Raw genomic sequence first — 27,004 nt, forward strand, 5'->3', positions numbered from 1 at the left:
CCCTTTGTCAGAAACAGCCTTAGTGCAGACATATTTTATCACCTTTTTGTTCGTAAAATGTTAAATTTCTTTCCTCTTTCCCACTTTGCTTCCACGGTGTGTATTTTTCACGAGATCTGACTACTTCTCGTGCCGCTGCTTATTGTAACCAATCAGTGCAGAGGATTACCTTGAGCTTCTCTCTTCTGTTGCTCTGGGGACCGTTCCACTGCACTATAGCTTTCCCGATATCCAGAAGAAATATATCTCCTTTGTTAAAGCTGCTCCATGACACCTCCACCTGCATGGAAAAACACACACAAACGCAAACACAGTGGAGAGTTGAACAACATTCAAATGGACAGTACACTCCGTCTGAAACAATACAGCGTATTAATTAATCACACTCTCATACCACCCCTCGGGCAATTAACACCTACACAGACAGCTACGACAACAAGACATAATCTGTTTAAGGAGGGGTGCCAACACCTCTCTGTAGCGTGACTGTGTGAAGCCACTGATAGCAGCAGAGGGAGGCAGGGAGTAAGACTCTCGTAAAGCCTTTCATATCCCTTTAATTTGTTTTCTGAATACCTCTGTTGCTGTGACATCCTTCCTCCCTTTGACATGCAGCAGTCGCAGGACGTTGTAGGCGTTTGTTTCAACGTGGTTGAAACCTGAGGCCACTCCACCCTTCTTGTAGCTGTGGAGAGAGAAGTTTACTTTACCAAAGTTCAAGTGCAATAAAAATATAAACCCAGTGACTTGAAACTGAATGGACATTTAAAAAAATAAAAAATTAAAGGAACATTTTTTTTCTTATCAGTATGATTTTTTTCCTTAAGGTTGTATAACCATAAAGCAAACATGCAACTAAAGGTTAAAGGTTAATAAATTGGGCAAGAGAAATTGGTGTTTTTTAATGCTAGGCCTCAGAAAACAAGTGTGTTTTGTGTCATAATCATTTCATAGAGGCGGATTAGTGTTGTAAGCCATGACTCAGGAAGATTACAACATAAGTGTGTGTGTTTTTGTGTGTGTATAGGAGAGACTCATTCCCTTGAGTATATCACCATCCCCCTTTCGTTCAAACACCAGCTGCCTTCATCGGGAACTCACATCAGGCCATTTTTGAAGTAACTCCTGAACCGCGGTGACTCGTAGCCCTGCACCTCCCTGTACTGGACCGGACTCCCACCCAGGTACTCGTCCAGCTGGGTGACGTAGATGGCAGCAGCACCTTGTTCATCCTGAGAGGAGGTTCTTCCAACCCAGTAGTGGATATCAGCAGACTGGCGGGAGCCTTTATTCTCACTTATCTGATGATAATAATGAAAAGCATGAGAGGTGACACATATATGAGATATATGTATATATATTTATATATCTCATGAAATCACCCAGTTTTTTACTCACATATAGAACTATGTAACAGTCTCCCTCAAAGAAATTGCCAAAGGCCTGAGGTGGAACGGGATCCATTTGCATTTTCTGAGTAAAGAAAACAACCATTTAGACCTCAAACAAATATGAGATTTCAACATGCCGCAGCTCTACATAAAGCTCAGCAGTGTGGACAACAATGTCAACAACATAGGGTGCGTGTAATGCGTTTTAGACTCACATTGACGGTCCATATCTGAAGGCCTGGCTTTCGGCGGACATTTTTAAATGCATTATTGTTTTCATTCATCATTCTGCTGAACTGTAAACATAAAAACAAAAAAAAAAACATGTGTACTTATCGTTATTGTCACAAACAGTTTACATATTTGCATGAAAACTATTGATGAGCGTCTAATGTCTTAATTGTTATAGATTAAACTCAAAATATTCTCACTGTTAAATTTGAATGTAGGTTTGCTAGGGTTTACATACTGTGTCATCACATTTGTTAATGCCCCAAAAAACACATCTTTATGCCACAATGTGACAGCAAGCTGTTAAGACGCTTAGCGAAAAGTTTTTTTGTTATACCACGGTTATAACCAGGTATCTGTTTATAAGATATGTTTATAAGATATAAGACGGACATAACTTCTAGTTCTACAAAATGATGTCACTGTACATGTAAGTGCCTTTAACCTACACTAGCTTTAATGGCCAGAAGGGGGCAGCTTTTCATAATGCGAAAAGAAGTTGTAATGTCCACAAGAAACCTCTGACATGGTTTTACTACTGTAGTAAACACTCTTCTAATGAGTTTATGATCTTGTTAGTTTAAGCACAACACAGGGCAATATTCATTTAGTAAATTATGACAATATTTAAAATGAAAGAGGACGTTCACTGTTTGACTGTAGTAAAAAAGAAAAAAAAATCTTAAAAATAACAGGTTTTCTGCACTTGCTTTTAAGCTTGTATTTTTGTTAGCCAAGGCTAGCAACCCTCTTAATACACAGTCATTAATGCATACACCTTATTAATCAAACCAGGTTGATAGCGTTAGCATAAACTGATTAACTACAACAAGAAGTATGGTCAAGGCCTTTAAAAAAAAAAAAGAGGGTAAAAAAGCAGAACTTAAGAGATGACATTATGGTGGCTACAGTCTATGGACCTTTCACTGTGTTTTGCCATGTGATTAAAATAAGCTATCCCTGTTACATAATGATCTCCTTTTTATTCATGTTGTCCACTGACACCACCACTAGCTTGTTTTAGCTTTTCAGCAAAAGGTAATAGCTAGCTAGCTGTGGAAAAAGAGTAAAAACTATAAGAATTAATTAAAGCTTGTTGTTTGTTTGTTTTTAACTGTTTTTTGCAAAAAGAAGACGAAAAAAGTAACGTAAAATAAAACAGCTAAATGATATAAAATTAGCACAAACTCTGAAGAGATAAATACTTAGAAGATTAACTAGCACACTGAAAAATACATGTTCACTCCTGACTCCTTAAACAGTACTTGAACAGAAAAAATATTTCACTTTAGAGACCTCTTCCTCACTCTTCCTCATCCTGGCATCGCTGTCTTTTCACTGGAAACAGATGTCTCCAAAATGACAAGTGAATGCTTTCAAAGGACTGACTCTCTGACAGCAAAGCACCTCTAATCCTGCTAATGAGTATCAGCTTGGTGCTGTAGGAAAATACAAGCCCTGCAATCAGCGGTGCTTTAACAGCCTCTTGACTGGGATATCAGAAACAACAGCACTGATAAGCAAACAGTATCACCAGCTGAGCCAACGTTAGGCTGTATGGAAACAAGAACATATTATGAATGCACTTGCAACACTGATGCCATAATATGACATTGTGAAACAGCTGGAGTAGATGTGGTTGTTATGTGTGAACTTATTCTTGGGATAAGTAATATAAAGCACTATTACATGTACTAGCTCTAATCTTTGTTCCGGGTCTAGTAATAAAATATCTACCCGGGCAGTGATTGGTGGTGTGAGATGAACACTTAGTTAACCACACCCTTTATAGTATTATTAACAGGCTCTGGTATTTATGTCTTCTGATAAAGCGGTGACACACACTCGACAAACAAAAGAAGCAGGTGAGATTTGAAAATGAAGAGACAGCACTTGAGCTTAAATAGCTAATTTTAAGCTAACGTCTTATGTTAGCTTATAACGCAATTAATCAGGTTGCGTATGAGCAGCTTTGAAAAGAGATTATCCAAGTTTAGGCATCCAGTAGAGCTAGGTGCCAAAAGTGTATGTTGCCAAATGTACATGTTAAGTACAGGTATAATATTGACAAAAATATAAAGACTTAAAATATCTAATCGTAATGAGTCGATTGAAATATCAGCTACACAGCAAAAATTTATCTAGATAAAGGTCAAAACAGGGAGGGCTCTATCAAACATAATGACCCAAGTCCAGTGAACAAAAACAGGGTGTGTTTTATTGCTTTTCAACTCAACTTTGTCTAAATTAAAAAGTAATGCAATCTCAAAGTGTCTGTAAACTTGTGCTAAACTTTGGTCGTGCCCTGTGACCTTACTATCAGCCATGAGACTGGAGGGCGTCTGTTAACAGCTTGAGAAATAAACATGATACATATTTAAATGTCATTCTTTTTATTTATTTTATTATTTTATTGTTAAAACGTAGTCCCCAAATTTTATTTCCCTTTTCTTAAAAACAAGGTACACCCTGCCGTGCACGTTTGTCCATTACCCATTAGAGTTTGACAGGAATGCCATAGTTCCATTTCAAACAGAGCACACATTCAGCTGTAAAGTGTATGTACACAGAGATTATTCCTTATAACATACGGATAAAAAACAAACATCTAGATGAAGAAGTGACGCCACTGTGATATTTGATTAATTGAAAGTAATCACCTCAACTACGATCACGCCTGGTTGCCAGTTATCAGTGGCTTCAGCTGTGGTTGCAAATCCCTGTTATAAAAAATAAATAAACTGTGCAATCTGATCCCTGCTTAAAACAATTACTGAAAACTTGAGCAAATAACACAGGAAAGATAAACCTGCGAGCGGCATTGCTTCTATTACTCAGACAGGAAAGACTGGTTCCCTATCAATTAACCTGCATTGTCCTTTGGTGGACCATACACAATCACTTTTGTTAATGCTGCACCGTACGTATTTCTTCAACTCGTGTAAAATCACGTTGGTTAACCCCCCGCCCCCCCCAAACCTGTGTTTATAAAATCCTTAAATGTGATAATAAAGATGTTATTCTTTCCAGATTTCACTGAGTCAGTGAAAATAAATAGAGGTGTGTTCACCTCTATACAAGGTAGCTATTCTCAAAGAAATAGTAGTAGGATGGGTCTTACGTTGTCCTGTGACTGCCGTGGTGAAGTCCTGGCTGGTTCCTACAAGTTGTGGAGATAGTGATTTATGTAAAAGGTCTGTATTTATAAGATACCGCTGCCTTTTCCTCTTATGCGCAAGCTGCAGTGCGAGGCATAGAGGGCTGGATGTATTTGTTACCACACCCAGGTATGAACACACCTGCCATCTTCTATCTCGGTATTTACAGTGCCACGGTGTTAGATACGCCCCCTCTCATTTCTTCCCAGCTGTCACACTTGATGCAGGTGGAAAGGGAGGTGTGTGTGTGTGTTGCACAATACACCACAGAGTCAAAAAAAGCCACTGAGACAGACCCCAGCTTCACTCGGTGTCCTGATTGTGATTTATAGAAGCCAATCACAGTTGTGTTTATGTCTGAGTCCTCAGCAGCACAGTGGGCATTACAGGGACCACTTGACACCAATTATTCATTTTACAACCGTTACAACTAGCAGATGGGGGAATTGGACTGAGGGAGCTCCGAGTGCTTTTGGAAAGGAGTCAGACGCTTTTCTGTGGCTAAATCTCTCGTTCTGCGCGTACTCACACCGACACTTGAAGAACGCTTGACATTATCGAAGGTTTACAGCACCGGGCGTTCAAGCTTCCAGTGGAGAAGGTGTTGGCAGATTGTGCTTACATTTATTTGCAAAATGTGCAGAGATATTAAAAGTTTCACCCAAAGTCATTTCCACAGTAATAGAAGGGGGGGAAACATTATTCCTAAGCCGTACATTGAAGTTAATGTAATGAAACAATCATGGGTTGGTTCCTTAGAAAGTTAAGAACACCCTTGAGAATAAAGAGTGCAAGAATCTTCCAGATCTTATAGATCAGAATTGAAAAGAGCCTGTGAATGCTGACTGCTGTTAAACACTTCAGAATCAAAGCTCTTTTATTTCCCAACCAAGACCACCAAGCCCTGCATCTGCTGGTACCCCACACATTTACAAAGTAAGTGAGCAATCTTTTAAGTCCCCTTAATGTGCATTGCAGTCGGTGCTTAAATCACAGATCAGACTATCTTGCTGTTTTATGTTCAGCGTTACGTCGCTTATGCTTGTCTTTGTGTCATATAACTCACACAATCCCTGCCTGCGAGTCTGAACACTACAGTGTTATATAACCATCTTAGATCACAAATTGAAAGCTAAAGCTTTTCTTACCTTTGACCTCTCACTTCTTCGTTCACTCTTGGCTTCCATTATGACCAGAAGATGACTTAGACACTGCACTGAACTTCAGTCCCTGCATATCTGAGGAGAAAAGAAACAAGCGCTCTCCAAGCTTGTACAAAGGGCTCGGTAATACCTAATCCACTGCTGCAGTAAAAGTGGCTGATACGCCAGCGGAAGCTAAAAGTTCACATCAAGATATCACATGAAGCTAAGCTCTCCTTTGGTTGCACATTAACCAGCTCATAAATGCTCGTGCTCATAAATTCATGTACTTAACCCAGCAGCCACAGCAGAGAACAGCGGAGCTCAAGTGTGAACTTCTTGGGATTTCCTTGGGTTTACAGTTTTGATTAAAACACAATAACATCAGCTCCTTTTGAATAAAATTGTAAATAAGAAAACTGTGTGAGAGCCAAAGACCTGATTGCAAATGAAAACACTGAATGTTTTGGCAATTCCTTCAGTTAGCATCATTAAGAGCTTTTTCATCCATGTTAAAATGTCACAAACTACAGTGCACAGAGCTCCAGCACTGATTCTTCTGGTATGATTTTCAACTCAAATGAAAAAATGTTTAAGGCAAACTCTTCCTTCAGTTGCTTCAAAATTTCTCCTAAAACATTAGAAATCCTTGTCACCTCTGCTAACGTTAAATACAGCACTGATAAACTATGCTATATTTAGACTTTCATCATTATCTGCACATTATCATTCATTTAGAGTCATGTTTTCTGGCCAATGGGAAGAGTCAGTTGGCCTCCAGTGTACGCTTTCAGTGAGCCTCCGTGAACTGTGGGCTTCCCGTTCTTACCTGGTGTGCTCGTCTGCTGCTGTGGCCCATGTGCTTCTAGATTCAGAAATGCTCTTCTGCAAACCTTTGTTATTACAAGTGGTTGTAACTTACTGTTGCCTTCCCGTCTGCTCAGAGAAGTCCATCAATCTACTCTCCTGAGGCATCAACACAGCACCAACAACCATGCCACATCCAGTCATTTAAATCAGTTTTCTTCTTCATTCTGGTGCTCAGTTTGGACTTCAGCGGCTACCTTGACCATGTCTACATACCTATATCCACTGACTTGCTGCCATGTAATTGGCTGATTAGATATTTGCATTAATGAGCAGGTAAACATTGTAATCAATGAAGTGTTCATATGTTTCTGCATGTTTTTAAGTTCATATATTTTGTGTTTTCATTTTTTTACTGTAGCTGTCACATTGCTGTGTTTTGGGCTTTGTTCATATGGCTTATTAATGTTTTTTTTCTGTGTTAAGGACATGGGTTGTTACAGAGGTTCGTGAAAGCTGGTGTGTGCAGCCCACGCATTAGTTGAATTCAGGCATCGCTAAATGCTATGCACTGGTCCTTTAGTTCATTGTAAAATGATTATCACAGTTATTGCCATTAAGTGAGTTTTGTGAGAATCATTACTCCACGACAGACACAGACAGTGTGCAAACTTGCAACTTTAATAACGTTGTACAGTACGATTTCAACAGCATTCTTTACAATGCACCCAGGACCCTTTCCCCGAATAAATATAATTTTATATATCTAAGCTAATCTTTCCATTTTTTTTCCTCAAACATTTATTGGTGGACAATGATGTCATCACAGATATTATTATTTTTTTCTTCAGTTACCTAAACGGCGTTTCAATGTCCTCAAGAATCATCAATTTACAGTCACTGCCGAGGATAAAATGATGTTGTTTAGTCACAAATCACATTGAATTGTAAAAACCTTTGGTAAATTTAACAATTCAATGCTACATAACTGAAAATCAAAAGTCTTCCAGGACTAACAAGCTACTTTTCTTCCCCCTCTAATCCAGGAAGTGTTCATTTCACTTCTTTTGGATTAAATGACGTTATCAAAGACTCATTTTCAACTTCAATTTAAAGATTCAGTGAATACGCTTTTGGAGAATTGACTAAATATGCAGCATAAAAATGCTCACCCCATAACCCGACACAAGAAAATCAGCACAGTAATGAAGGCACTTCATTCTGTAAAGAGAAGTTAAATCACAGTTGGTTAGAACGAAAAAAAATCAAACGAGGAACGACGGCCTGCATAGCACTGCTCAACACAAAAACCCAACAGGTCATCGATTCTCAGAAACAAACGAAACAAAAATCGAAAAATTTGTGTATTTGATCGTTTTTCGGTAACTAAAATACTTGGAATAGTAAAACCTCCTCTCTCTGATAGAAAAATTACTTTATGCTTGTCTTGCGCTTAGAAACATTTAATATGTACATACAGTAATAGAATCTTTTTTCAGCTAGAGTCCTGTACAAAGAGTCCAAGAACCCAGAGAATCCATACTGTTGTTTTATTTTGATCAAGAGTAGATCATTTGCCTGAAATCCTCCAACTGGGGAAGCTTCCCAGAGCTCTTCGAAGGACTGGAGCCGGGCTACGGGGCCGTGGCAGAGAGGGGAGGCTTCTGTTCAGCAGGGCTTAGGCAGGAGGGATCAGCTGGAGTGGCTGTCTGCTACCTGTTCCTTAGGCTCTGTAATAGACTGTAAACATCCTCCTCTTTACTGAGACCCTCAAACAAGGGAATGAGGTCCAGAAGCTCCGTGTCTGTCATATCATCAAACCAAGACTGCACTGGGACCTGTGGCAGAAAAACACACCCACATTTACATTAGAATCAGAAAGAAAAAGAAAGACCGATCTTATTTAAAGAAGGAAGAAGTGGCTGACAATAGATACCATAGACGCTTAAATGTTGCATTACAGTCGGGGTGTTTTGTGTAAATAATTAATGAGGGAAATAAATCAAAGAGTGGCAGCAGCAGAAACTTCTCCACAGAGCTGAGAACTCTCATAAAATTGGGAACACTGCCTCTGGCACGAGAACAATGGTGATTATTATTAAATTATTATTATTATTATTATTAAAAACCCTGACAGTGTCTTACAGATACAATCATCGACATCAATAATCACTTCATAAGTAACTTATTTCCATCACAGCAGTGTATTTTGACCCCGTTCTTGATTAGGCAACAAGTGCAATTGTAGCCGCCATTTAGCTTAACCTTAAAACTTCTTAAGATGTCACATGTTTTGGGATCATGTGAAAAGGAGTTGTGCTGTGCAGAAGTCTTGCGCCACCTCTAATTTCTTTATATTATTATAATAGGTGCAGTGATTAAATGAAGCGTGCAAACATACGTGGAAATACACTATAAATGAATATATGCAATTCAATTCTAACAAGCTTGAAAGTTAATATTTGTTTGACCGCCTTTGTTCTTCAACATAGTCTGTCATCTTTTAGGCAAGCTTCCTTCTTCTTGAAGGACATACAAAGCCCTTCTTTGGATCTTGGCTGCCTTTTTTTTGTTCTGTTCTCTGTCAAGATGATCCCACAGTGCTTCAATAATGCTGAGGTCCAGGCCCTGCGGAGGCCAATCCATGACCCAAAGTGTTCCACTGTGCGTTTTTGGATCCAGTTATGCTTTTACTGCACTCGGGTTCCTCACCTGTTCTTCCCACCTGCATCCCATCGACGGCAATCAGCAAAGCAGTATTTAAGACTAGCCTAGTTCTCCAGTCTTCGCCAGTTCGTTAGCTACCTCGCTGTGGTAACTAGGCCTCCTTGTCTCTCATCATGTTATTCCCTGGTACTAACCCCTATCTCAATGTGTCCTCAGTCTGCTTGTGAAGACTCCAAGTTAACCCACCTGCTGCGTATTCACTTGGACGCTAGTTGCTTCAGTCACAACTCACCGATCCAGCCTGCAACTTTACTCCTTGGACTCACCGCTCACACCTGCCTGCCATCATCTCTGGATCACTGGAAGCATAAGGTTGGAACCTCACCCTTTCACACACCCTTCCAGACACTCACTCGGCTACTCTCCCCACCTTTCATCCCTATAAGCCTGACCCCTTACCTCATTCTTACCTTTGGCCATTGCACCCAAGCTCTGGATATCGACCACCGGGGACTCATACTACGTTCCCACGCTTCCTTTCCCTTGCATTCAAAGTTTGTTAAAAATCATTTTTCGTGTGTCCATTGAGTCTGCTTTTGGGTCCACTCCCACCTACCGGCCTTTCGGCCTTGACAGATTTTCAGTCCAGTTCTTGCATAATTTGTCTTTTATTCCTGTTTTCTCGTTTATGAATGGTTTCTTGACAGCCACTTTTCCACTGAGACCATTTCTGAAGCCGCTTCAGTGAACAGTAGATGCATCAACTGAAGGGCCAGATGCCTCTTCTTCTTTTATCCTTCTCTTGTCCAGTTTCCTCAAATTCTTTAATGACACACTGCTGAGATATGCCAAGTTTTTAGCTAGTAGACGATGCCAAAATACTCATTTGTGTCTGTGAAACTGTGTTGTCTTTGACATTTTTCATACATTTAATTAAAGAAATGTGAACAAATGTGAACAAGAGTTTTTTGCTAAGTTATCTGTTATGTGTGGATAAAAAACTGGCGCCTACTTCTGAAGAAAGAACAAAATGGTCAGACACAATGACTGGACTGTTGATAAAACAGCAAATGTCCAAAGGAAAGACCTTGAAAGCCTGAAGAACTATTGCTCAAGACCACTTTAAAAAATTCCAAGAAAATCCGGTTCCTTGGAAGCAGAATATGCACAAACGAGGCGTGGTTCAAGACTTTTCCACAGTGTTCTACTTCCTGCTACCAAGACTGAATGACTTTGAATCTGTATGTTTTAGATCAAAAATCTCTTTAAAAAATAACTTACTGCATTCTCAGGGTGGAAGATGTAAGAGGCAGGTGAGTTGTCTATGATGATGACTTTGCTGAGCTCTCGGCCCAGTCGGCTGAGGTCTTTGACGTAGTTTCCTCTGTGGAAAACACAGGATTCCCTGAAGAGACGGGCGCGAAACACCCCCCATTGGTCCAGCAGGTCCGCCACAGGGTCAGCATACTAAACAGGCCAAAGCGCATCAGGTTGAGCAGCACACAGCAAATGAACAGAAGTATTACTGTAACTGTCAAAGCAGCTGGGAACCAACCTTGGCTAAGCTTGCTGTGAAGAGGACACATTCAAACATCTCCCCCATTTTCTGGAGGAACTCGTCCACATGAGGCCTCTTCAGCACGTACACCTGAAACCGAGACACGTAACGAACACGTCTTCGTTATGTCTTTTATTTTCAAAATACATTTTTTGGAGCAAAAACCCAAACAAGAAATCTTCTTCTTGAAATCTTCTTTAGCTGCTCTATAACTATTCAGTTCAATTTTACCCACTTGCAGATTTGTGTTTAAGTAAAATTGGGATACAAAAATGAAACTTAAAACATTTGAGCAATACTTGGATGCTTTGAGGTCTTATTTTTCATTGCTTGTCATCTTCGTCCTTCTTAGTAGATCTCTGCAGGTTAGTTGCTGCCTCCAAGTGCAAGTAATCAAGCATAGGCCAAAGCAGATGCAGAAAGCCTATCCTGGATTACTTGAACCAGGTTACAGCTACAATATCACTTCCTTTGCTTCAAACCGGACACAGACAATTAAACCTTCAAAAGGACGCCGCCCTTTATGCACATTTCTACTCAGTGCACAATCTCTTCTGCTACAAACTCAACAGCAGCTTCAACATTGTGCGCCGAAACACTCGCGTCACTGTCCAGTTATCTTTACTGCAGCAAGGATTCAAAGAATAAATCAAAGACAACTAAACAGTTTGAGCTTAAATCGCTGTGAGATAAAAGGGAATAATAAATACAGAGGAAAGTAAAGTGAAACCAAGGTCTCCACCCTTATAAATTCACACATATTGTTTTATTCAAGCCCATTTCTGGAAGCCCTCCATATCGGTGCAGTATTACCTGATGAACGGTGCCATCAATCTCCACCGGAACAATGAAGTCCGCATTGCTAATGGGCTGCAGGATGACAAGAAACAAGGAAAAGATTCAAAAACTTCACTCTGACAGGTAAACAGCCCAGCCACAAGCTTGCATGCGGTTTAAAAAGAGAGACAGGTTAAAAACTCCTGTAAGGTGCCCCAGGCAAATGATGAAGGCTTTCAGCATAATGTGGTTCCCTCTGCTCCAGTGCTCCGTATCTCAGTGTTAAATAACAACCAGGCGTGAGAGTCTGGGGAGAAACCTGAGAGCCGAACAAGATGACAGACTTGAACGAGGACAGGAGGAGTGCTGCCTTTTTACTCTGCATGACTTGTGTCATTTTTTTTCTCCTAACGCAAGAAAAGGGGAGAGGAGAGGAGCAGGAGGCAAGAGGAAGATAGATGCCAGAGGGGATGTGGGTGGAAGACGAGCAGAGGGTGTAAAGACGGAGGATGAAAGGATTAGGTAGGAGGCACGACGGTGTCATTTCAGAGAGGGAAAGGAAGAAAAACAGGTGACAGGGAAAATCTGCTTGTTTTCAGAGACACACAATTTTATGTAGGAGCTTATAGTTTGCTGTATAGAAAGAAAACTAACTGAAGATTATTTAGACATATCACTTAATTTAAATTCCACTGCTCAATTTTAAAGAAATCTCCAAAGCTTGGTCTTTGATAATGTCTGGGAACGACAACTTTGCTTCCGAATTTATTGCTTAATTCTGCATTACAGAGTCAAATACCAGTGGCTACACAAACAAGCGTTTGAAGTTCAAAAGCTATTTTAATCAAAATGTTAATTAGCTCCTTCCTTCCCCGCAAAAAAAAAAACATTTGGCAGATATAATCAGATCCTGCCCTCACTGTTTGAAGACTAAAGAGTGTCGAAGCTAGGCTAATTAGCCAACTTGTTTATTTGTTGTTGCTTTTTCCTCAGATTAGCTTTTAATTGAACTACGTTTACCTACAGCTTTAATGACGTATTAAACTCAGCCACTGCACCGGAGCATGAGAAGCTATTTCCCCAAATCTAGCATATAGGATAAGACAAAATGAGAGAGCATCTATTCTTAACCAGCTAGTCTAGTTATCGTGATTTTTTTTTTGCTATTTAGCTTTATAGACATGCTAATATAACATGCTAATGCTACCATGTTAAACCATATCAAAAGATTCCCGTATTTAAGCCCAAACGTTTAATTGCATTTTCTTTGTTTAAATTAATTACAATATAGTGAGATACAGAGCAATTATTTAAAACTTGTATGTATAGTACTCGCAACTAATGCACATTTTAAAAAGCCTGTAAAATTTCCTGTTATGCATGTGTGTTGTTACTACGATTATTCTGGCATTAAACTCCAGTTAGAAAATACAGTTCAGTACCATCCAGCAGAGGGGGTGTTTGCTATAGGAATACAAAGTGCAGCACTTTGACCTTCCAAATGTCCATACGTGAGTCTAATAGGATCAGTGTGACAACCAGAGGTGCTTTCTTCTTCCTTTATCTGACACCAGAGTGAGTCAATTAACAGTAAAAGCCTCCCTAGATAAACAGTGTTTATTCTACGCCTCGGTTTTGCATTATGATATTTAGCTTTGGTTAATGTTTACACCAGAGGGCAAAAATGACTGAAGCTCTTCTAAAACTGTCTAAAAAAATAAAAATAAAAACTGTGACAAGCTGGAAAGAGGACAAGGATGCCAGCATACCGTCACAAAGAGAATGGGAAGAGATGAGTGCGATACAGATGGAGCCAGAGATGCAGAAACAGACTTCGCTCTGCTCCTGTGCCTACTGCTCTTCTGCTGAATCACTCCATCATCTGAAGACTGAACACACAACAGCTGCTAATTGCCCTGCTCTGTAACAGACTCGGATCAGAGTCGGCAAGAGATGCGGAAATGCAGCAGGATTACATATGTGGGGGGGCCACCAAGGTAAACGTTATGCGGGCAGTTGTGTAATTATGGATTTCTGCCGAACCGTGGGTTGCTTCACCTGCTGACCACACTCTGGCTCAGAATCAGGGCTCTACATAAGTTTACCCACCTTTACTTCATGAGAATTAGTGCAATTAAAAACATCTCCATGTAATTCTACAGCATACCCTAACATCACAAATTACTTAAAATACACCTTTTCTCATTGGCTAGCATTCCAATTAATTCAAACTTTAGCTGGCCTGTTATATTCATATGTGTACAGTAAAAGAAGTTAGATGTCCCTGGGTAAGGTAAGAAGAAAGGTTGTATTAAAAGACTGTTAGGGAAGCAACTTATGATTATTTTGCATGTTGCATGGCCAAAGTTCTTAACTTGACCATGTTTTTTGGCACTTTTTCACCCTTCTGCTTCAGGGATGAGACCCAGTTTAACCGGACAATGCCAGTTCTCAGTGCATAAATCAGATGAACTGCAATGTCCTGCACAGAGTGCTGACTTAAACCCCATCCAACATCTTTAAGATGGACTGCGACACCAAGTGCGGGTGTTGATCTCACTAATACCATTGTAGCTGGACGGGACTGCATCCCTGCAGCCAGGTCCCAAAAATATCAGGGAAATCGATCCCAAGAGAGGAAAAGGCTGTTGTGGAATTTTAATGCTCAGATGTTGAGCAAGACATCTTTTGACAAGTGCTTTGCAAATGCACGCTGTTCAAATTACTACAGTGTACAGCATGCCGATCAGTCTTCATTCATTTCAGCTACTTGTGCACATCTAACACACACACAGCAGCTAATCTCAGAGAGGGCTCAGGATTTATCTCCCCATCCATAATATGCAGGATAAAAGCAAGAGTGATGTGATGTGTTATGTAACGTTTCTTTTTTAGTCTACGTCCATCTGTGCAGCGTCTCTATCCCTTGTCAGTTGTTGTTATTCTGCTATAATTGTGTAATTTCCAGTGGAAGCATGTATTTACTTTGGAAAGAAAATGCTTAATATATGACATCAAAATCACCTTGAAACGGGAAAGCTACAGGAAATCCTGCTATGCTTCTGAAAGGAACTGAAAATGCTGCGTTGTGCCACTTTCTGTCTCCCTCTCTTCCTCTCTCAACGTATTTCCATTTAATGCATTGTGAATCCATTTCATACCGCACACTGATCTGTGAACTAAATGAATTTTGATGGACTGGGTATCTGGTGTGTGAGTTTCATCAAAAGGAAAAAAAGAATAATTTTGGGCTCGTTTTGGCCTGCAGTGTATTAGATCCAGGATTTCTGCACAGTCCATTCCACAGCCATTCAAACCAAGAGTACACTGCATTGGACACACCCTAGTGTGTGGGTGAGCCTGTATGATTGTGTGTGAGTGTGTGAGTGTGTGGCCCTGACCTGCTGGCATGTGATTCTGATGGGTGTGTCCGCTTCAATGTTTGTGTGCCTTTCGTCCAAAGCAATCGAGTCAATGTACTCAAAGTTTTTTTTCTTCTCTACAATCATTTTAATTAAAAGGAGTTCCACTTAAGTGGAACATAAAACTTCAACTTTACTTTGAGCTATTTTGTTGCGTAGCTCGCCGACACTGACCGCAAAAACACTCAAGCGCAGGTAGTACTCACAGGCATAACGAGATCAGTTGAAGCCGGGGCAGAGCTGTGCTCAAATGGGTCACTAGGTGTGCCAGGTGTGTCAGTAGAGGGAGCTTTTGATGGTGAGAGACAAGAGCCATTTACAAGGATAGTGTACTAGTGCCTACTATACTGGGCTTTCCCTTTAAGTGCCTGCAGCAGGCTGAAAAAGGCACTATAACATGTTTGTGAGTGAAAAATAGCTGTACATATGTGCCATTACATATGCAGATGGAGCATTTTAAGCATATTTTCAACCTCTAAGTAGTACTGCTCACTACTGAAAACAAAAGCAGGGCTGGCACCAATTAAGCTACATACAAATTGCAGTCTAATGAAAACCACAAATATCCAAATGTCATGAATTTTAAGTTTGAAACTTGGCTTGAATTATTTATGGTTTGAGAGATCAAATTATTTTAATTATCATAATGAAATTAGATGACAAAAAACCATTAGACGTGGATGTGGTATGATCATGTGTAACTGTTGGGCAACCCAGCGGTGCAGCGGTAGGCTGATATATATTTTGAAGACCGATACCGATATTTGATGATTCATTAATTAATTAATATTAAGCACCACAAAGAAGATTCTGTGTTTGAACTCGTTGGTTTTTCCTGTTTGCCATGTGAATTTCCTCCAACTGACTAAAGACACGTTACATTAATTGAGAAGCATAAACTGGCCACTGATGTGGATGCTGTGCATCAATGGTGTGCTGTGCTGTTTTCTCTTATGGATCGCTTGATGCTTCACCTGCCTTGAAACCCAGTTTGCAATGGATGCATGGATAGAAACTTGATGAGAAAATCAGTCTTCCAGGTCTTCTCAGTCAGATAGCTGTTCTTGCTCTTTCTCGTTCTCACCTGTTCGAACGGGTATTAAGAACCCTTTATACTCTGAAGGACATAGATTCATGCGATTATGTGTAGCTCAGTGATGCTAACAGGGCTCATGCTATTTGTCCTCAGACCGTATTCAGTAGAGTCATTTTTCAGGACCTATTTCTGTTTAATCCAACTGTGGCTGCACAGCAACAGCATGAGGAAAAACAAAACGCAGCGTCGACGTATTTCAAAGTGCAGTGTGTTTGAGGTCATGTAGGGAGGTGCCGTACCTTGAAGGAGCTGTGTACAAGGGTTTCGTCCAAATCGATCACTACGCAGTTCTTGCCATAGTCTGCTATGCTGACCTCTGGCAGGAGGAACTTGGCTGGAGGCTGCAGAGAAAACACACACATGCATACTTAATGGTAAGCATATAGAGAAGTGCATTATCGGGAACAGGCGGCCACACACGCACACACACACACACTGACGGTGTGTTGGTGGCTCAGTCAGAGTGTTGGATAAGATCACTTCGGGTGTTTTGGGTGACACTCAAGAAACACTTCTCGGGATTAATGACCTGCAGGCGGGTGTCCCTAAGCTTCTGCTCAGAGATATATCAGCACTTTGATAACATGGAATGCTTCTTCTCTGATTGCAGATGTTACATTATTAAAAGTATGCGAAAATCACAAAGTCATATAGATTTCACTTAAAGTTTTTTAACAAGAAGTCTTGAAACTGCTTAGAAAATCGTCGATGCACAGAGAGGAAAAGGGATTTAGTGTGTAGCCACAAGCTGTATGATTTGGCCAAATTATATGAGCTCATCTGACTATCCTACATAAGGAAAAAAGAGCTCCAATTATCTCTGCTCGACCCTGATTTCTACATCACCAGTGCTTATTTCCAGACTATCCCCAGAATGTGTTAAGAGCATCAACAGGGAGCAGTTTTTTCCTGACATTATACTTGATGTCCAATTAAATGCCATCGTATGTGAATTTAGGAGCTATTTCTTCAGATGATAATATTCAAAGTGACATGCCTGCTTTTCTTGCTGGACTCTCCTCGGCGCTGATATTTTCTGTGTTACCTCATGATGACAGAGTTCTGGTGACTGTGCTGTCTTTATGATCGGGTGGGACACTATTGTCCTCTACGAGGTGAGCCTGAGGTTACAGGCAGGCACGGGGCAGATGGTCCGGCCATGGGGGGGCACACACTCAAACCACACACACACACATACAGATCGTGCACCAGCATTTACACGTTCATCCACACACATAGAGGCTGGGATCAACGACTCTGCCAGCCTTAAATACATATGCATGTATGTGTACTTCTGTGTGTGTTTTTTGGTCCACCATGACTGAATTATAGTGCCTAATGGCAGGACTGCATGCTGATGTATCACAGGAAGCATTCTTTTTGAGCAAGGGCACTGAATGGCATCCTGTCACGGCGTGATGAATGTGATTTACACATGCAAGTTGAACAAAGAAAGAAAGGCTTACTGGGACCTTGACATTCTCACCAGCAGTTAAAATAACCGTGCTCCCAAAGGCACAGCCGGGGAGCGCTCTCACAGACTTGTTAAATGTGCTAACTGATTGAAAATAGTTGATCAGCTGGAAGCAACAGATCAAATAAACAAATTTATCCTCTTTGGATTTATGAGGAAATGAAAATTCCAACATGTCCTAGTTTGTCTTCAAGGAACCCACAGAACATGTACATGCAATCCCTTGCAACAGAAATTCTACTTTATTATTAGAGCATATAGAGAGGAGAAGCAAATGTCTATACTACTGCTACTGAATCAACACGTTCTCGCTCCCAAAGCGTAACATTTTACGCTAGGTGACAAATCGTCGGTATATTATGCTTTCGGCCACCCAACACGTCTCTATATTACAAGTTCGGAAACATTAGAAAACATGAGAACCGTTTGGAATGAATTTACACACGTATGTTTATTTTACTTAAACCGCTTTGGAAAACACTATCTAACATGATTAAGGTGGTGGTTAACATTAGGGATAAGGTTAGGGCTGGAATACTGGAACGCGTGTTACCGCGTGAACGTCATTCTATTCGATTTCATCCACAATCCGGCGCGTAGCATAGGAATGCGGAAGATCACCTTTCGTGTTCCCATGGAGCGCCTCGGGACGTGACAAATCATCAGTACATTATGGGTCGGAGTGAGAACGGGCTGACTGAATAAATGTAAGAGAACAACACTTGAGATAATAACAAGAATTGGCCAAGTAACCAAAACATTTGCATTTGTGCTACACACAAAAGTCTTGAGCCACAAGCTTCAGGAATAGTTCTCTGGGCTTCTTGAAGGACATTCAAAGCTCTTCTTTGGATGTTGGCCGGCTTTCGTTGAGTTCTCTGTCAAAATGATCTGACACTGCTTCAATAATGTTGAGGTCTGGGGAGGCCCGTCCATGACTGATGTCAGTCCGTGTTTTTCTGTCCAGGTATGCTTTTACCACGTTGGCAGTATGTTTGGGATCATCATCATGCTCATAAATTAAGCCATGATGGATTAAAATCTAATGGTGCTTTTCTGATTTCATCAACTTTGACAAGATCCCAAACACCACAGGCTGAAATGCAGCCCCAAACTATGACAGAGCCTCCACCGTGAACGGTAGATGAATCGACTCTATCAAGTCCTGTCTTTGCTCAGTTTTTTCCTGCTTTTTAAGAACATGACTTTCAGATTCACCTGCTGTAGATAGTTTTTTTTTCTTAGTCCTGTCACTTCTTTTTTTGTCCTCCACTTGGCCAGTTTCCTTAAATTTTTATCAAGGACAGGCTGCACATCATACCGATTATGCCAAGTTTTTAGCTAATAGCTCTTTTTTATGCCTGGCAGACTGTGTTATCTTTGGGATTTTTCTTGGGCTCAGCTAAAGAAATGGAAATAAATTGTGCTTTTGCAACAGGATGCTAATAAGAAGTTGCCTAAAGGTCCAATTTAAAATCGACTCGTTGCTAAGTTGTCTGTTATGTGTAGAAACAACACCGACGCATCCTTTGAGTTAGGTGTGTTTTTTTATGCTTGAATGATTAGTGTTAAGTGGATTAAGAAAAAGATATTCCTCTGAAATAGTGAGACACGAGGACCGGAGTAAAAAGTGAGTGAAAAAGCTGTGAACTATTGCTCAAGATCACTTTAACAAAGAGCCGGTCTCCTTAAAAGCAAATTATAAAGAAATGAGAGGTGACGCAAGACTTTTGCAAAGTACTGCAAGTGATACGTGTCTTATTGTTTTAGATGTTTTATTTTTTAATTATTTATTTATAAAGCTCTAAAATAAATTATTAGAATCTTGAGGTAAAAAGATTTAATAAGAAATGTCTCCATACTTTGTTTATATTGTTATAAACATTTCAAGTTAGTCTAAATTGGATGTTTTCTGATCAGGGAAGATTAACCTGAAATTAAAGTTTGTTATTTTTGACATCTTTCTGTATTTCTGATGAGCTTTTGGAGCTAGAATTTAAAAATTCTTCATTTTAAATGTGTTATTGGGACTCTGCTTGCTACTGTGATATTTGCCGTGTTTTAATATTTTGTCTCTTCTTTTAACACTGTGTTACAACAACAATCGACGCAGCTGTGACCCGTCCAGTTCAGACGCAGATCTTAAAGCCGTCTGTTTGGACCTACCCGTCAAGACAAAGAGCAGACCTCACCGCCGCATGCATTTCCTGTTATTGCAGGGAGGTGTCTGCTGGGTGGTGTAGTTTAAAGCTTGGCTGCGATATGGGATGCTGTGAGTGTGAATATCCTAAATTACAGTGAACCACAGGCACCGCATAGATTCCAAAATAGCTAAATGAATTGCCGTTTCAGCACAAACAAAGCAGGGATCAGATGATTCCCCTTTTCTGGTGAACAGATGAAGCACAAGTCGCTGAAACCAAGCCCCCCTTCAATGGACTAACATTGATTGCATAATCCCAATAAAACAGTTTTTTTTATGAAGACGAACGCCTAATTCAATCAGGTCTGTCCACTTATTTACCCAAAACTGGAGCTGCGATCTGATCTACGGAGAAAAATCGCTCTCATGTTCTTCTCTTTCAATAGTTGGAGACGCAGGGTAGAGATGGAAAAGACAACAAAGCCACACATAAATCATGTGACAGCAGATGGAACTGAATTGTTTCTTTCTATCAGTCCTGTGAGTGGAGACAAAGCAGCACAAAGGAAAGCCTTGAAAGCCACATGATCATGCGAGAGGGGACAGTGCAAAATTTCATCTGACAGCAAAGAAAAATCACCTCCGTGTCAACAGCTGCATGCAGCAAGAATGATGAGGCACAGCAAGCAGAGGGAGGAGGTTAGCGAGCTGGAGCAAGATGATGAAAAACAAAAGATAATAATACATACACTGGGTATGGGGATGACCTGGACCTGGTCACACTGGAGAAAACAAGCAAAGAGAGAGAAAAAGAGAAAGAGATTAAGGGAGACAGGGTGGAAAAACAAGGGGGGAGGGGGAGAAAGAGGGAAGCGAAAGAAAAACCGTGAAAAAGAAATCGACAACGTCAATATTCCAATCAGCAAATGGGACGGGGAGAAAGCAAGCCTGAGAGACAGAGGGAAGGGATGTATAGTACACATGGTGAGAGGAAAGTGAGAACAACTCAGTCAAAAACAAACACAGCTGCCATAGTAACAAATACGGCTGGCCAGAAATCCAGCAACAGTACACTGTTGGGAGGGACTGTGGGCACGGACCCAGCTCAAAAATCAGCCGCGTACTATAACAAGGCTTTTTATGGCGAGGTTCGCTCGGTTCACTCTAAATTAACGGGAACTCATTTGTTAAGAGGAGGTCCAGAGCGGGTCATTACTGACCACATGTATAGTGCCTGTAAAGGGCCACACATTCCTCCCCTGAATGAGAGACATTTACAGGTAAACAGGAGTGGAAATGTGATACGTCTGCTCCATTTTTAGCCCCGTGTACCTGCCTTGGCAGCAGAACACTGTGTTTGTAGAGGAGCTTCAGGGTTTGGCGTCTTTTCCACAGCCAGAACGTTCTCTTCACACATCCTCACTACACTGGTCAGAGTGTAGTGAGGAGAGGGGGAGGCGTGGGTGCCAAGCAATCCATCACCCCCCAACACACAAGGCCCACTTTATGGGGATTAGAGAAGCAGGAGGGTTTTTCGAGTGCATATGTGTGTTTGTGTGTGTCCGTACATGCGTTGTAGTGGGTTCGTGCGCGAGAAAGAGCCAGTGCGCGTCTTTTTTTGGAGCTTCTCGGCGTGCTCAGTGTGTTATTTTGTGTGCAGTTGTGTGCGTAGGCAGATATCGAAGAATGCAAGATGGGAAGTGAGCCCGTATTTTTCAAGCAGTGGATGGTAAACAACCTCTGGGTTCAATGGGTTTGAAGCAGCTGGAAAAATTTGAGGGAGCTCAGCGAGGCTGAGTGCGCCTCAGCCCTCTGCAGGAAAAGGCAAACCCTAACAAGGTCTCTGTAACAAAACCAAACAAATGTTACTTGTTACTGGAACTCCAGTCGAACTAGCACTTCAGTCATAAAATATGAACTAATTCTTGTGTTTGGACACGTAAGATGTAAGTGGTATGGAATCTGGATTGCGGCCAACTCTGACAGGAGAGATAAATGAGCTTTACCTTGGGAGGACTGCCATTCTCCTCTGGGGGCGGGGGCAGAGAAAGTGTCTTGTTGTTGGCAGGTGGTGGCTCCACGTGGTAGTCATTGTAGTTGCGGAAGCAGCAGAAGAAGGGGCTGAAAATGCTCCGGCTCCGATGCTTCTTTAGGCTGCTGTTGGACTGGGAGACTGAAAGAAATAAAAGCCAAAGGGGTAAGAGAGGAGAGCGGTTACATGATATTCTTTTACCTTAAAGACCTGCACTGAAATCGCTACTAATATGACTTTGGAGACTGGCGACCAATCCCCGGTGCACCTTATCTCTTGCTCATCATCATGCAAGATAGACTCCAAGCCTACTTGCAACTCATATACTTAAGCAGTTAAGGATATGGAGAGATAAATGGATGGCGTTTGACTTTGGAAAGCAGAGAGTAGGAAGTTATAGCTCGCAGACGGTTTGCTTAGCGTTGATTGAAATTAGTGGGAAACAGCTAAAGTGGCTCATTGTAAAGAAGTGTGACACACTGCCCACCATCTATCCCTATTATACTAAACAACCTGAGTGAGCCGTGCCTCTGACCAAATGAGCGATAGAACTTGGTTTACCATTTTCAAAAACGGTGTCAACATCAAAATACAAACATGAGAAAACACCTACAGCTTTTAGACTTTTCAACATTTCCTCCTCTCAGTGTATCAAATGCTGCTGTTCGAATGTCTGAAGTAGAAACAACAGAGCGATCCTCTGCGTTGGGGCTGGACTGTGTTTCACGTGCATAACTGCATTATGGTGACAAAAGGAGCTGAGATGTACCACATAGTGAGGCATCAGTTCATGCAATACAGAGCACTGGGATAAAAATAGCCCGTCTGAGAGAGCCCTCTGGGGAAGGTAGTCCAGTTAATTAACATCAGGAGAAGAAGAGAGGTCAAGACATAGATTAAAGTGTACTGTCTAGAAAGATAGATCTTAGATCATTTCTGTTATTTGACAAGAATTAAGTAAAATTTATGTGTTTGCCAAGAAGGGTTGATCAGAGGCTCCTGGGAGAAAACAACATACACATGTATGTCCCTAGTTACATCATTTCTCCTTCAGTCTCTGAAGCCCATGGCCTACTTTCACACCGACAGAACAGAAACAAGCAGTCTTGAATAGTCTTTAAGGCCTCTATTAATGTTCTTTTTTTACATTTTCTGCTAGTGAGGATTAGAGCATAAAAATAGAAATCTGAGCAGCGGTACTACAATGGCTAAATTCTGACAGTGCAATTATCACAAGGTGTTCCCGAAGCAGACGTTCTGCCAGCTTAATTGCTTTAAAGGTGATTTCTCGGACTTGGAAATCCCAAATCTGTTCAAGTCTTCAAAGCGTCCACAGGCTGGCTTTAGCTGAAATCACTGTTTTCAAGGCATCCAACAGTGTCCCTGTTTGCTACTGTTTTGTTAACGTGTTCATACAGCCGTGTGACACAGGCAGCACAGTTAGCCATGCATGCTTGGGCTGTTTGCAGCTTGCTCCTGTTCTGAGAGCCTTCAGACAGACGCCTGGAACTATCCTCGGGTTGCTCAGACTGGATCTGACAGGCTGTGGGCAGTTCGTCTTCTTTGTTTTCGTCATCTTTGTAGTCCAAAGCTCGGTGTGGCTCTTCCTCTATTCTGATAGATGTTCCAGAGAAGCAGCACTTCAGTAAACAAACACAACTATATGGTTGGAAAAGAAAGGCGACCTGCTGTGTTACTAAAACCCGCGTGGATACTGAAGGAGATGTTTTGCCCATGCAGACATGATCCACAGTTTAAAGTCTGTCGGCTGACATTCTATATTTCTCTTTGCGGATATAAAAGTAAATACACTCTGGTACAGAGACAGCGCATTACTGTTTGAAGCACAATGGGAATTCATTTGATTATAGGAAAGACCCACTGCACTCGCTGAAAGCATTAACCTCAGTAGATAAAGGTCACCAATCACATATGCATACACAAACAGTCCACATAAAGTCATATACGTAGCTTGGTGGAATTAAACGCATAGTATAAGCTCCATAGTATAAGCTCCATAGTATAAGCTCCATAAGAAACTAAATGCTAACTGTGTCCTTGTGAGCCATAATCCCAAGGAGGAACACTGGTGTCCCAAGAGCCACCAAACTGTTTGTTGATGCTGTGCTATTGATTTAGCAAACACATATTCTAGCATTCCTCTCCATGCTGACTGACAGTATTTGTTTGTCTTTACTTCAATTTATCTATTGCTGTGAAGAGTTGCAAATTGGTTCCTGAATGCATCCAAGCAATGCTGGATGTGCTAAACTTGCAAGCTAAAAACAGCTAAATCCCCCTTTTGGGGCTTAGCAGGCTTTTGCCATCCACAGATTCATTTGCGGAGAGTTTCATCACACGGGGGAAATCACTTGGCCAGATTGACTTTTTGACTTGAACTTCTAGTGCAGAAACACTATAACACCTATAATTACTTAATCAGAAAGCGAAACGCTTGTTAGCCTTTACTTTGTTAATGACTTTATCAATGACTCAGGTGAAAAATGACAGCAGCATCTTGTTCCTAAACCGTGTCACTCTGGATAATTCACAGACAAAGTAATGCCTGAAGTAACAAGGTTGGCGTTTCTGGAAAATGTCATTCTTCACGCACCACAATATAAATTCCATTTGCTTTCGTTATTTTGTGACATAGGGAGAAATCTCCAGGACAGATATGTTTTAAAATTGAACAAACCTATGGCGGTTGCAGAAAACCGTATTAAAAACATAAAAACGTCAACTCTGTGATCATATCTTTTGATATGTCCCATTTGAGACATTCAATCACCTCCCCTCTTTATTAAGTTGGCCCCAAACGCCTTCGTGTAATTCTCCGCTCCTCCATTTTGAGGCCGTCTACATTTTCCCGCCCCGTTCTGGTGCCCCAGTCGGCCTCCTGAAAAAGCAGGTGGGAGTGCACGAGGGAGAGAACGCAGAGGGAGAGAAGGGCGTAGAATGGGTGGAGAGAGAGTTACTGTGGTGAAACAGCCTATACTTGGGTCTGATTCTTACTCCACCTCCTCCTGCACCACCACCCTACACAAACAGAGCTTTCCTTTCTGCCTTGGACACAAACAACATAGCTGAGAGTTGACTGCTGCTGGAGCCTGAGCAAACACACATACTGTACACACACATTCGTGCATGCATGTAGCATATGTTCACATGTTTAGGCAGAGAGCCAAGTACACAGTGATCAACAAATAGCATACTTCACACACTGAGGCACACAGAAACGTTTCTATCAGTGTCCTTGCTGAGGAATGTGGAGTCAGCCCGCCTTGCATAGTAATGCAACTTTCGTCAGCTCTGGGAATAACAGAGAAAGGTTAAAGGGCAGCACTTGCCATTAAAAACAGAGGCGGATAGACTTGAACGAAGGCTCTAGATTTACAGTGGGGCAAAAAAGTATTTAGTCAGCCACCGATTGTGCAAGTTCCCCCACCTAAAATGATGACAGAGGTCAGTAATTTGCACCAGAGGTACACTTCAACTGTGAGAGACAGAATGTGAAAAAAAAAAAATCCATGAATCCACATGGTAGGATTTGTAAAGAATTTATTCGTAAATCAGGGTGGAAAATAAGTATTTGGTCAATAACAAAAATACAACTCAATACTTTGTAACATAACCTTTCTTGGCAATAACAGCGGTCAAACGTTTACTATAGGTCTTTACCAGGTTTGCACACACAGTAGCTGGTATTTTGGCCCATTCCTCCATGCAGATCTTCTCGAGAGCAGTGATGTTTTGGGGCTGTCGCCGAGCAACACGGACTTTCAACTCCCGCCACAGATTTTCTATGGGGTTGAGGTCTGGAGACTGGCTAGGCCACTCCAGGACTTTCAAATGCTTCTTACGGAGCCACTCCTTTGTTGCCCGGGCGGTGTGTTTTGGATCATTGTCATGTTGGAAGACCCAGCCTCGTTTCATCTTCAAAGTTCTCATTGATGGAAGGAGGTTTTGGCTCAAAATCTCACGATACATGGCCCCATTCATTCTGTCCTTAACACGGATCAGTCGTCCTGTCCCCTTGGCAGAAAAACAGCCCCATAGCATGATGTTTCCACCCCCATGCTTCACAGTAGGTATGGTGTTCTTGGGATGCAACTCAGTATTCTTCTTCCTCCAAACACGACGAGTTGAGTTTATACCAAAAAGTTCTACTTTGGTTTCATCTGACCACATGACATTCTCCCAATCCTCTGCTGTATCATCCATGTGCTCTCTGGCAAACTTCAGACGGGCCTGGACATGCACTGGCTTCAGCAGCGGAACACGTCTGGCACTGCGGGATTTGATTCCCTGCCGTTGTAGTGTGTTACTGATGGTGACCTTTGTTACTTTGGTCCCAGCTCTCTGCAGGTCATTCACCAGGTCCCCCCGTGTGGTTCTGGGATCTTTGCTCACCGTTCTCATGATCATTTTGACCCCACGGGATGAGATCTTGCGTGGAGCCCCAGATCGAGGGAGATTATCAGTGGTCTTGTATGTCTTCCATTTTCTGATGATTGCTCCCACAGTTGATTTTTTCACACCAAGCTGCTTGCCTATTGTAGATTCACTCTTCCCAGTCTGGTGCAGGTCTACAATACTTTTCCTGGTGTCCTTCGAAAGCTCTTTGTTCTTGGCCATGGCGGAGTTTGGAGTCTGACTGTTTGAGGCTGTGGACAGGTGTCTTTTATACAGATGATGAGTTCAAACAGGTGCCATTCATACAGGTAACGAGTGGGGGACAGAAAAGCTTCTTACAGAAGACGTTACAGGTCTGTGAGAGCCAGAGATTTTCCTTGTTTGAGGTGACCAAATACTTATTTTCCACCCTAATTTACGAATAAATTCTTTACAAATCCTACCATGTGAATTCATGGATTTTTTTTTCACATTCTGTCTCTCACAGTTGAAGTGTACCTCTGGTGCAAATTACTGACCTCTGTCATCATTTTAAGTGGGGGAACTTGCACAATCGGTGGCTGACTAAATACTTTTTTGCCCCACTGTATAATAATTAGTTAGCACTTCAGCAGTATGTGGCTTAGTTAGCAACAGATACATAATCTAGGGTAAAAGGTGATGCATGAAAGTGTCCTTTTCCAACACAAA

At 41.4% G+C, this 27,004-nt stretch overlaps 2 protein-coding genes across 5 annotated transcripts in view; both read right to left on the bottom strand.

Moving 5' to 3' along the window:
- Positions 1-6,094, bottom strand: part of vill (villin-like) — a 12,341-nt gene extending 6,247 nt beyond the window's left edge. Inside the window, exons 1-7 of one of the 3 annotated variants that reach the window (XM_082546264.1) lie at positions 5,929-6,094; positions 4,744-4,782; positions 1,607-1,687; positions 1,399-1,473; positions 1,102-1,301; positions 577-685; positions 170-280 (exon numbers count right to left, since the gene is read on the bottom strand). In XM_082546264.1, the coding sequence (XP_082402390.1) occupies positions 170-280; positions 577-685; positions 1,102-1,301; positions 1,399-1,473; positions 1,607-1,687; positions 4,744-4,782; positions 5,929-5,967 (654 nt within the window). In that variant the 5' untranslated portion in view covers positions 5,968-6,094. Of the gene's footprint in view, positions 1-169; positions 281-576; positions 686-1,101; positions 1,302-1,398; positions 1,474-1,606; positions 1,688-2,918; positions 3,250-4,743; positions 4,783-5,928 lie in introns of those variants that run through there. The other 2 variants (XM_082546265.1, XM_082546266.1) reach the window with 2 other exon arrangements.
- A 1,295-nt stretch (positions 6,095-7,389) lies between these two features.
- Positions 7,390-27,004, bottom strand: part of ctdspla (CTD (carboxy-terminal domain, RNA polymerase II, polypeptide A) small phosphatase-like a) — a 35,341-nt gene continuing 15,726 nt past the window's right edge. The window contains exons 2-8 of one of the 2 annotated variants that reach the window (XM_082546617.1): positions 21,873-22,039; positions 20,616-20,648; positions 16,489-16,590; positions 11,768-11,824; positions 10,952-11,044; positions 10,678-10,863; positions 7,390-8,567 (exon numbers count right to left, since the gene is read on the bottom strand). In XM_082546617.1, the coding sequence (XP_082402743.1) occupies positions 8,442-8,567; positions 10,678-10,863; positions 10,952-11,044; positions 11,768-11,824; positions 16,489-16,590; positions 20,616-20,648; positions 21,873-22,039 (764 nt within the window). In that variant the 3' untranslated portion in view covers positions 7,390-8,441. The remainder of the gene's footprint in view (positions 8,568-10,677; positions 10,864-10,951; positions 11,045-11,767; positions 11,825-16,488; positions 16,591-20,615; positions 20,649-21,872; positions 22,040-27,004) is intronic. The other variant, XM_082546618.1, reaches the window with a different exon arrangement.

Source organism: Aulonocara stuartgranti, assembly GCF_965226115.1.
Source record: "Aulonocara stuartgranti genome assembly, chromosome: 9".
NCBI lineage: Eukaryota > Metazoa > Chordata > Actinopteri > Cichliformes > Cichlidae > Aulonocara > Aulonocara stuartgranti.